The 12,136-nt window shown below is 45.7% G+C and overlaps 1 protein-coding gene across 1 annotated transcript in view; it reads left to right on the forward strand.

Annotated features, from left to right (window-relative positions):
- The window catches only part of SRRM4 (serine/arginine repetitive matrix 4), a 158,039-nt gene extending 146,723 nt beyond the window's left edge, over positions 1-11,316 (forward strand). The window contains exons 9-14 of the mRNA XM_063143782.1: positions 2,720-3,015; positions 3,932-3,934; positions 6,901-7,125; positions 7,757-7,867; positions 9,589-9,735; positions 11,055-11,316. Of these exons, the coding sequence (XP_062999852.1) occupies positions 2,720-3,015; positions 3,932-3,934; positions 6,901-7,125; positions 7,757-7,867; positions 9,589-9,735; positions 11,055-11,316 (1,044 nt within the window). The remainder of the gene's footprint in view (positions 1-2,719; positions 3,016-3,931; positions 3,935-6,900; positions 7,126-7,756; positions 7,868-9,588; positions 9,736-11,054) is intronic.
- The last annotated feature ends 820 nt before the right edge of the window (positions 11,317-12,136 follow it).

Here is a 12,136-nt window from a genome sequence, read left to right on the forward strand (position 1 = left end):
CTACATGTATGTGATAGAATCCAGGAATATCACTGCATAAACTCTCTCCCTGGAATTTATCATTTTGGGAACCCTAAGAGGGCGGGGTTGTATTTTCACCTTGAAATACAGGGTTTCCCTTTGGACCTCACTCTGAGACACATCAGGAAGTCTCCTCCTTTTTCTTTTCATTTTTTTTAACGTCGATTTCCTTTTATCGGTTTTTTATTTATTTATTTTTTACAAAATTTGCGTTCTCGGTGGGCCAGCATAAAAACCCAAAGGGGATGATGTGACTTGATGCCTTGTAAATCCCAGATAATCCACCTGCCTAAAGGAATTGACTTGAAAGTGGTGGTTTTAAAAAACGATAGCAAAGCGTTTAAAAATTGGACAAAACCGACCCGCGATTGGCACTGTGGATTGAAGAAAGAGAAAGTGTGTGGCTTTTTTTTTTCTCTCTTGTAATTTGAGACTCTAATGATGGACTTACCTTGCCCGCTCTTCCCTTTTTCTTACACCTTACCCTACTAAAGGAGGAAATCTTGATTGGTAAGTGGATGTTAAACCTCAAGCTGCTAGGACATTTATTACTAGAGGTCACTCAAAAGTATTAGCTGTACCTTCTTCCAGGGGAAACACACACAATGCGATATGTATGTCTGCCTTTTTCTCCAAAGGGAGTTTTTTTGCTTTTCGTTTCTTTTTGTGTACGTTAATTTTCTCCTTTTTTCTTCGGTTATTCTTTCAAAGTCTTCTACTTCGTTTGCCGGTTTTTCTTTATATTTGTACCCAAATATTCATTATTTATTTATTTTGTGTTAGTCATCCCATCTTCTCCTTATCAAGGAAACTTTTTTTTTTTTAAAGGGAGATAATCACAGAGGGACATGATCCAGCCAAAGTTCAAGGCAGTATCTACACTCCTGCTTTAAAACAGTTCATAACAGTAGTGACAACTGTTAGGACCCCGGGCACACTCCTTATACAGTTTTCAAACCTTTTTCAAAGTGTCCTATCCTGTTTGGTGTAGATCTGGCCCAAGTCTTTAAGCCCAGTGCCAGGTCCGGGGTTTGGAGGGCACGTCTGCCTTCTCACTGCCACCATCTGTTCTTGCTCCTCGTCACTTCTTTCTCGCCATTGCTTGGCAGACGGAGAGCCGGGGAGCAAGGAGGCTGGGGATCTCCTTTTCCTCCTCCTCGCTGCCACCACTGTATGGCCAGAGCGAGAGGCAGTTGGACAAGCAGGTTGCAAGGATGAAGAGGAGCTGCAAGCCCGGGGGGGGGGCGTTGTCAATAGGCCCCTGCTGGGGCATGGGCCATCAGCAAATGCCCAACCATGCCAACTTTGATGCCAGGCATGAGGTTAAGAAGCAGGGGGTTGGTCCAAAGCAAAGGTTGCTGTTCATACCCAAGCGAAAGAGGAGAGAGCACACCCTTTGCCCATCTCTTGGCGCGTAGGGGAGTGGGAGGAACCAAGGCTGCTGGAGAAGGAGGAGGAGGAGGAGGAGGAGGAAGAGGTTGCAGTGGGGGAAAGGAGAAGCAACCCCAGGGGGCTTTAGTCAATGCCCCCTGGATACCACACATAGGGTTATTGCTGTAGTGCTTTGGATCACAGCCTTAGGCCATGGCTAGACAAGGGGGGTGGAGGGGTATGATCTCACAATTTTATGATCGTGGGATCCCCCCCCCCCCCGGCCGCTCAGTCGATATGTGGCGCGTGATGTCCCAGGAAGAAGAGGACGTCGCGCCTGCCTTTTTTTAAAAGGAGAAGCGCATGAGCGCTCATGCGCAAAACGTTAACTTTTTTTAAAAAAAAAACATTTCCCTGCTCCCCCTACCCCACCCCTGATGGGCACAGAGCCCCTGAGGAGCTCTGTGCCCCATGCCCGGGTCCTGGCTCCTCACAGTTACTCGTGAGGTGCCAGGACAAACCACGATGCCCGGCCACATGTTATGCAGCGTCAGGATCATTCCGAGACCGCGGAAAAACTACAACAGAAATGTAAAGCGATATCCTAGGCCAATGCGAAGGATCATCCCTCCCTGCTCCCAGAATCCCCTGTGTGTCATGTGAACGCACAGGGATGATCCCGGGACAGTCCCCAGGATATCGCCCCGTCTAGACATGCCCTTAAACTCTATTGAGTCCATTGAGGGAGAACTTAAAACTCACCTGCAGCAATCAGTGAGATCTAGAAGCAACTAATTTTGGCTGGATCATGCTCACAGGATTTTGTCCGGTTTTATTTGATTTCATTTTTATTTGATTTTTTTTCCCCCAGTCTTTTTTTCTCCGTCTGTTTAAGAAAAGCTTTTGATTTTTTTTTTTTAGTCTGCTTTGATTTGTAACTTCTACTTTTTTAAATCTTTCATTCAACATGGATCGCATGCTTAGTACTCTTTGCATGATGCCTTAAAAATCTTCCAATTATATCTGGGGTTTAAAAAAACGAAAAAACACAGACACTTCTTTCTTTCAGGGAGATGTGTTTTTTTTTTAGTTCTGACTTCTTCCTTTGTTTACTTTCTTCTTCTTTCCTTTCTTTCTTACTTTCCTTTGATTACAGACTGTGCATCATGATGGTAAAAATAATAATAATAATAAGAAACCAAAAAAAAAAAACTGGTTTATTTGACAAATGAATATATAAATAAATAAAGTCAAACAAAACTAAACGCACACTCCCTGCACTGAAAATGTCTTTTAAACACTGGCAAAATGGCTCTTTTGCTTGCAGATTTCAAAGGCTGGGTCTACTGCTGACCTCTTTAAAAAAGCAGAGGGTCAGCTGGGCAAACGGAACGGAGAGCCCCATGAATACGACTCAGGAAATGATACTTCTTCCCCTCCATCCACTCAGACAAGCACATCCAGGTCAAAGGGCAGACAGGAAGCAAGCTGTCCAATCCACGATGGCTTCGGCCAGGCCTTCTCGTCTGGGAAGGCCAGCAGTGGCAGCAGCTCCGATTCAGGAAACTCCTTCACCAGCTGCTTCTCACGGACTAAGGGAGCAACTTTGGATGATCCGACACCGTTCGGCCGAGGCAAAGACCAAAGGTGAGCAGTGGCCCGCTGAGTCTGAGACCAGCTACACCGGGGGTGCAGAACCATGGGCTCGGGGGCCGCATCTGGCCTTCCTGCAGTTCTGATGCAGCCCTCTAGGGTTCCTCAGCCAGCCACACACCTATCTCCCACGCCCTTTCCTCCAACTGCTGATTGTTGGGTGTTTCCCAGGTTTTGTGCCATTTTCTCCCCATTCTAAAATAATAATAATAATAATAATAATAATAATAATAATAATAATAATTTTATTTATTTATTACATTTCTATACCACCCAATAGCTGAAGCTCTGGGCGGTTCACAAAAATTAAAACCATAATAAAACAACTAACAGGTTAAAAACACAAATACAAAATACAGTATAAAAAGCACAACCAGGATAAAACCACGCAGCAAAAATTGATATAAGATTAAAATACAGAGTTAGAACAGTTAAATTTAAGTTAAAATTAAGTGTTAAAATACTGAGAGAATAAAAAGGTCTTCAGCTGGCGACGAAAGGAGTACAGCGTAGGGGCCAGGCGGACCTCTCTGGGGAGTTCATTCCACAGCCGGGGTAGCCACAGCGGAGAAAGCCCTCCTCCTAGTAGCCACCTGACACACTTCCTAATTATTATTATTATTATTTATTTATTTATTTCTTACCCACCTCTCTGATTGGATTGAGGCGAGGAACAACAGCAATCACAAAATACATAAAATACTGATTAGAAACATTGCATACACTGTTAAAACATCCTAAAAGCATCCTAAACGTATCCTAAAATTCCGCTGGATAGGCCTGCCGGAAGAGATCAGTCTTTATAGCTTTCTTGAATGCTAAAAGACTGTCAAGCTGACGAGTCTCCTCTGGCAGGCTATTCCACAGTCTGGGGGCAGCAGAAGAGAAGGTCCTCTGGGTAACGGTTGTCAGCCTACTCTTTGCTGACTGAAGTAGATTCTTCCCAGAGGACCTGAGTGTGCGGGGCGGATTGTATGGGAGAAGGCGATCCCGCAGGTAGCCTGGACCCAAACCAGGTAGGGTTTTAAAGGTAATAACCAACGCTTTATACTTCATAGAATCATAGACTAGTAGAGTTGGAAGGGGCCTACAAGGCCATCGAGTCCAACCCCCTGCTCAATGCAGGAATCCACCCTAAAGCATCTCTGACAGATGACTGTCCAGCTGCCTCTTGAAGGCCTCCAGTGTGGGAGAGCCCACCACCTCCCTAGGTAACTGGTTCCATTGTCGTATTGCTCTAACAGTCAGGAAGTTCTCACTGTTAGAGCAGTACGACAATGGTGCTTCTCCTAATGCTTAGTTATTGGCAATAAGAGCTTTAGGCTGAAATATGCTAGCATTTTTGGGCTGCTCCTTTGACTTCGCTGCACAGTGGGGGCTCCAGAAATTGTACCTTTCCCCCGTTGTGTAAATGGTGACCATAAAGGCCCCATTTATGCAACAGTAAAGGTGCAGACAGAGTGTCCGTGCCTTTACTCTTGCAGAAATGGGGCCCTTACGGCTGCCATTTACGCAACTGGGAGAAATACGTAATTTCTGAAGCAAGGGGAGACAGCTACTGTGCGCACGCCGGGCCACGCTGAGTCTCAGAAGCTCATGTGGCCCGACGAGCAGGGGTGGGCGGCAATGGGGCAAGCATCTGTTGAATCAGATACAGGTGAGTTCAACCATCCCTAGGCCAGAGCAGTAGTTAACGCTCATTGGAACATTTTGCGTAAGTGCGCAGTAGCGCAAATCCCCCTCCCAAAGTGTGTGTAGGGGGAAACGCTCCGCAAGTCCCACAGAATCCATCTGCAGGTCAGATTCATCAAAATCCAGACAAATTTCAGTCTGTTGCGGGTTTCTCTGACAACCCTACCCAAAGACATGCCTTGGTGGACAAGGCCTGTCCGCAGCTTGAGAATGCTTTACTGGGACCACATGGCTTGGGACCCCAATACCTGATGGAACGCCTCTCCCGACATGAACCTTACCCATACACTGTGCTCAACATCTTAGGTCCTCCTCTGAGTGCCTACTCCAAGGGAAGCTCAGAGGATGGCAACAAGGGAGAGGGCCTTTTCAGTGGTGGCCCCTCAATTATGGAATGATCTCCCTGATAAGGCTCGCCTGGCACCAACACTGTTATCTTTCAGGCGCCAGGTCAAGACTTTTCTCTTCTCCCAGGCATTTAACAGCATTTAACAACACTAAGTTTGTTTTCTAACAGACCCCAGGACTGTTGTTTTTAAATGGATACTGATGTTTTTATACTGTTGTTTTTATGTTTCTGATGGTTTTTAAATTTTGTATACTTTTTAATGTTTACTGTTTTAACTTTTGTGAACCACCCAGAGAGCTTCGGCTGTGGGGCGGTACATTATTATTTATTTATTTATTTATTTATTTATTTATTTATATAGTACCAAAAACGTACTATATAAATGTAATAAATAAAACTGCCCAGAACAATGCTCAAAACCGCACCTCTGGTGGGTCATCAAACTGACCGATCATCCACAGAAACTAGGTCCCCATTTCTGGATGCAATGTCCCCTGATAGAAGGGAGCTATTATCAGACTCACCACTGGCAAAGCTGCTGTCAGTCAGAATCGCCATCATTATTATTATTATTATTATTATTATTATTATTATTATTATTATTGTATTTATTTCTATCCCGCCTTTTGCCCAATACTGGGCCTCAAGGCAGCCTTACAAAATTTAAAACATATACATTTTAAACCTAGGGAAACAAATGTACAAAAATTAAAATAAAATAAAAATAAATAAATAAATAAATAAAAATACAACATTAAAACATTAAACGTTTAAAACACACGGCAATTTTACAAGCCCTTAACATAGATGGAGGACCAGATTATTCTCCAAAGGACTGTCGAAACTAACAAGTTTTTGCCTGCTTCCATACGGGTCAGATGGAGGCCGTTTCCCGTGTTCCAGATCATAGGATCATAGAATAGTAGAGCTGGAAGGGGCCTACAAGGCCATCAAGTCCAACCCCCTGCTCATTGCAGGAATCCACCTTAAAGCATACCCGACAGATGGTTGTCCAGTTGCCTCTTGAAGGCCCCTAGGGTGGGAGAGCCCACAACTTCCCTAGGTAACTGGTTCCATTGTCGTACTGCTCTAACAGTCAGGAAGTTTTTCCTGATGTCCAGCCGGAATCTGGTTCCCTGTCACTTGAGCCCATTATTCCGTGTCCCGCACTCTGGGAGGAGTTATATGTTATATAATGTTATATTGTATTTTATTTATTTATTTATTTATTTTATTACATTTATATACCGCCCCACAGCCGAAGCTCTCTGGGCAGTTTACAACAATTAAAATGGTAAACATTAAGAGTGTACAAAATTTAAAAACCATCAAAAACATAAAAAACAGTATAAAAACAACAGTATCCATTTAAAAACAACAATTCTGGGGTCCATTAAAAACAAACTTAGCGTTGTTAAATGCTGTTAAAATGCCTGGGAGAAGAGAAAAGCCTTGACCTGGCGCCTGAAAGATAACAATGTTGGCGCCAGGCGAGCCTCATCGGGGAGATCATTCCACAGTCGGGGGGCCACCACCGAAAAGGCCCTCTCCCTTGTTGCCATCCCCCGAGCTTCCCTTGGAGTTGGCACTCGGAGGAGGACCTTAGATATTTTATATTATGCTTTCATACTGGTTGAATGGTTTTTGTGGTTTCACTTTTTGTAAACTGCCCAGAGAGCTTCATCTAGTGGGCGGTATAAAAATGCAATCAATCAATAAATGGTACCACTTTAGCATTAAAAGAATCACTGCTACAGGAAGCTGGCTGAAGCAGGGGGGTTTTGGAGCAAGGTTCTGCAAGGCCAGAATTACAGTCCTGGATTGGAAATGTATCTTTTCAGGGATGGGTCATTGCACTCTCTTGAACATTCAGAGAAGAAGAAAGCGAGCCCTGTCTCTGCCCCTTTCCTCAGCTCCCCTCTTCGACCGTGTGTGCGGAATGGGTCTTCTTCTAGCAGGTCGTCTCCCGAGTCCCACGCGTTGCATCGCAAGGCTGGGCCCAGGTCCTCCCAAAGCAGATCCTGTTCCTCAGAGTCAAGGTGAGCCATCTGTTGGGTTAACCTACGAGCGTCTCTAAACGAGCGTTTTATAGCACCCTCGTTACTGGCCGCTCATGAATGTATGCAGGTCATTCTGACAACGCCATCAGCCTCCTCTGCTCAAGGCATTCTAGTGCTAAAAATAAAACCTCAGAAATCCGGGCTCTTCTGGGATAAATCAATATTTGTCAGGTTTTCCTGCTGTGCGAAGGCAAAGTTGCGCTACAAAATGCCCACTAGAGGGAGCAGTCCCATTCAACTGTACTGAGGCAGTACAAGCCATGTGGTTGCTGCTCTCTTCCTCATGTAATTACAGCTCGTTGCAGAAGTGGAAGAGAAGCAGGAAGCAGAGCTACGGTAAGGGAATGTGATTTCCCCCCATTTGAAATAGCTCTATATCGGGGTGGGAAACCTCAGGCCTATGGCCCTCCCAGGTTCCCCAATGGCCACACCCCATTCCTCTGCCCCACTTCCTTTCCCCTGACCCCATAGAAAGTTGACCGCAGATAGGGATTTCTCTACCCTCAACCTTGGGGCTGTTCCTCAATGGATATGCTTTTTCTTTGGGTTTGAGATGCTCCCTGATCCCCTTCCATTCCCCAGCTGTCTCACACTACTCCCTTGTTTCCAGATCCTACTCCCGTTCCCCCAGCTACTCGTCCAAGTCCTGCAAGAGAAGTCCCGGAAGCCGGAGTTCAAGGAAACGACGAAGCCCCAGCTATTCTCGATACAGCCCTGGCAGGTACGGCAGTCAGCTTCCACATCCCATCCACCATCAAATTGACTATAAGGCATACATCTTTTTAGCTATTGGGAGCCCTATACTCTTACCAAAGGAAGTGAGGCAGGTGGCTACTAGGAGGAGGGCCTTCTCTGCCGTGGCACCCCGGCTGTGGAACGAGCTCCCAGAGAGGTTTGCCTGGCGCCTACACTGTACTCCTTCCATCGCCAGCTGAAGACCTTTTTATTTTCTCAGCATTTTCTCAGTATTTTTAAGACTTAATTTAACTTAAATTTAAATTTTGCTGTTTTAATTTTGTATTTTAACCTATATCAAATTCTGCTGTGTGGTTTTATCCTGGTTGTGCTTTTTATATTGTATTTCGTATTTGTGTTTTTAGACTGTTGGTTGTTTTCTTATGCTTTTTATGCTTTTAATTTTTGTGAACTGCCCAGAGAGCTGCAGCTATTGGGCGGTATAAATATGTAATAAATAAATAAATAAAAGATAAGGTCAGCAGCAAGGGTAACTCCGTAACAGCCTGATCTGCAGCACCTGTTCCGGACCGGCTTATGGCAAGGTCCTGCCTTGTGGGGGTCCCAGGGAATTATTATTATTATTATTATTATTATTATTATTATTATTATTATTCCCATCTGTCCAATGCTGAGCCTCATGGCGGCATTACAAAATTTAAAACATACACATTTAAAACCTATAAATAGAAATATACAAAGTTAAAAATATGTATTAAATATATTCCAATATTTAAACATTTAATCACATGCTATCCCCGTGATCCCTTCCATTCTGAACACAATCCATGCACCAATTCATGCAGTCTTACAGACTGGAAGAGCAGCAGCCTCAATCATTGCCAAGACAACAGCTCTCTTTTAATCTTGAGATCCTACCAAATTTTTATTGTTGTTGTTGTTGTTGTTGTTGTTGTTGTTATTATTATTATTATTATTTATCCCACCTTTTGCCCAATGCTGGGCCTCATCTACCAACACAGCATCAATGGCCTTGACCCTGGGAACTCGTATAGCTACCCTGCCATGTCAGCTCAACAAACAAGCACAGCAGCACTCTAGACATGGGCAGGGGAAATCTGTGCACCACTAACGCCTCGAAATACAATGGCCTTCTGTGTTTTTACTACGCGCTTCATCCCACATACCTGTTTCCCTCTAAACATCCCGGCGTTGTTGTTGTTGCTATCGGATGGCAAGATCCTTTGCATACCAGGAAATGGGTTTTAGGGGGGGAAATGTAAAAAAAAAAAATCATAAAAAAATCAACGGATGACCCAATCGGATTCAAATTTGATATGCTTAAAGCTTTCCTTAATATCTATTACTGTGCCAATTTTGATGTCTTTATCTTTAAAGCTTATGCAGATGCAAGCATTTGTTTAATTTTTCTCCAAATCCTGCTCCTGCGCCCCAGTGGCCGCTGGAAATGATACGCTCGAAAACTAGTAGCAAAATAGGGCGAGTCTTTTGCCTTTATAGCACAATTAAAGCAGGATGCATGGGACTGCTTCACAATCAAAGCAGATTATAAGCTGGAAAACTTCGGAGTCCTTTGCACGCAATTCGCAGTGATGGCACCGTATAACGCTGGTGTGATAAAGATCTACATTGGCTGATGAGCCAAACCCGCTGATGTAATATACCGCCAGTGCACCACCCGAGTTTTGTTGAGCCTCTCTGGGTTTATTTTATTTTATTTCTCAGGGTCCGTGAACAGGATCACAAGCACGGCTCCGGAGGGAAGGATTCTCACAGGCATCGTGACCACCGACGTCGCAAGCAATCGTATTCTCCCATGAGAAAGCGAAGGAGAGATTCCCCCAGCCACCTGGAGGCACGGCGCATAACCAGGTCAGAAGGCTGTAGCCATTTGTCCCAAACGCCTTTCGCCATTCATCAAGTTTCATAAGAAAACTGGCTTCTCAGCTGTTGTCAGGAGAACGAGCTGGAAGATGGATTCCTCTGCACCATTTCAAGTCAGGGCACGTCAGCCTCCCCGTGGGCGTTATTGCCTGACAGCCAGTGTGGTATAGTGGTTAGAGCAGAGGCCCATGGGGCCACAGAGGTGGGGGAGTGGCACGCCCTGCTTGGAAAGAACAGCAGGCTGGAACCCTGAACTGATCCTGGTTAAGGAACTGCATTGTAATATGTTCTCTTCTGACTTAAGTTGGCTGGGTTCAGACAACACGCTAACCCCCACTTAAGGGTTAAGTGTGGGTTGTCGTTGAATTGTGGGTTGTTGTTGAAACATGGGTTAGCGTGTTGACTGAACTTAGCCATGGTATCAAACCATGGTGAAAAAACCCACAGTTCACAACCCAACAACGAACAATGGGTTCTCTTCATGTGTAGTTTGTGGTTAATAAACCATGGTTTGTTAGAGTAACTGGGTTCAGACAACACAACACCCCACGTTTCAACAACAACCCACATTTCAACAATAATCTACTCTCAACCATTGAGTGTAAGTAAGTAAGTAGTTTATATGTGTAGCAAAAGCCATTACAATAAACAAAACACATTTTAAAAAAACCTGAGTCATAGAAGGCCACACGTGCACAGGTGGAACTAGAATTACACTGTGGGGAACAGGACGTGAACCACTACGAGAGGGAACCACACACACACACACACACACACACACACATGTGGTTACCTGTCGCTCCTCTGCATCTCGGCAGGCAATGTGGCAGAAACGGGCTCCCAGCGGCCGCTTTGTCTGGTGCACGGCAATCTCGACCATCGAGAAAATCTGCCAGCAAGAGTCTCCCTGAAATTGACGGCCGCTCTTGCTGGCTGACTCTATGGTGTTTGTTGTTTGGGTCACACAGCCAGCGCGAACTATTGGGCGCCCGTAAGACGACAACGCTGCCTACCCCATGGCCTGTTATCCCCACTGCAGAAGGGGGGGTAGATACTTTAACCATTGTGGGTCAGGGAACCTTCTCATTTACACTCAACACACTAACCCAACATGGATCAAATTTTTTGAGTGATCCGTGGTGGCTTAGGGTGACATCTGAACAGGCCCTAAGACTACAAAAGCTCAACGCCAATTACTGGAATTACTGCAATAAAAGCTTTAGTAATACCTGGCCCTCTGGGTCAGGAAGTCAGGATCTGACACTCTGCCTCTCTAACTCCCGTTCTTCTTCTTTCCGTCTCTGCAGTGCCCGGAAGCGGCCCATCCCGTACTACCGGCCCAGCCCTCCTTCCTCATCCCCCAGCAGTGTCAGCACTTACTCCTCTTGGTACAGCTGCTTCAGCTACTCTCCCAGCCGCAGCCGGAGCCACTCCAGCGACAGGACCAGCCGCAGCAGCAGCAGCAGCAGTGGCAGCAGCCGCAGCCGCAGCTCAGGGGCACGGCACAGCCGGCGAAGCTGCTCCAGGAGTTCCGGGTCTGCCGGCAGCTACGACAGCCTGCGACGTTAGCGGCTGACCAGCAGCCGCGGTTGGGTGGGCCCTCCTTTTCCTGTTGAGAGACAGGGACGCCTTTCTCGATGGGCAAACCCGGGTGGCCATCCATCGTTTGCCAGACGAGCCGAGAGTGTGGAAATACCCGAGGAGAAAGCAGTTCCACTTATGATCCCCCCCATGGAAACCCAGCCATAAAAGTTGATCCCTGCCGACATAGACCAGCAAGCCCAAACTTGGATCGCCCTGCACGTTTCTACGGGAAATGCCGAAACGACCTGGTCCAGTTCTTAAAATCAGAGCCCGCTGGGCGTGTCCTCCCTTCTCATGTCACAACAATAATTGAGCCGTTCCCATATGGGTGGGTGGGGAGCTATAGTTTCCCTCCCCACTCCGTAAGAGGATGCGTACTTTGCTACACCATCTGCTGTGACTCCGTCCTCGTCTATACGACAGCGGAATTGCTTCTCATTAAATTTTAACCCGATTTTTAGCTGGTTCGAATTAGTCAACGAGCGTCACACTGCTGTTAGATCAATGTTCTCTTCACCCAAGGACGAAATCCAAACAGCCCTTAAGCACGACTCCACCATTCCAGCGACAGAGGGTTCAAAAGCGCTTTATTGATTAGTAATCAAGGCCTGGTCTCTTCAAAGGGAGCAATCAGACAAAAGACATAGGGAATACAGTACTAGGGTGAACATATTTGGGAAACCAAAAAAGAGGACACCTAGTGTGTGTGGGGGGAAAGCAGCTTTCTGAGTCCTGCAGAAAGTACGTTATTCCCCCGCCACCTTAAAGAACCCGATTGGAGTGGAGGAAAGGAAAGGATTTCATT

The sequence above is a fragment of the Elgaria multicarinata genome, chromosome 18, assembly GCF_023053635.1.
Source record: "Elgaria multicarinata webbii isolate HBS135686 ecotype San Diego chromosome 18, rElgMul1.1.pri, whole genome shotgun sequence".
Taxonomy (NCBI): domain Eukaryota; kingdom Metazoa; phylum Chordata; class Lepidosauria; order Squamata; family Anguidae; genus Elgaria; species Elgaria multicarinata.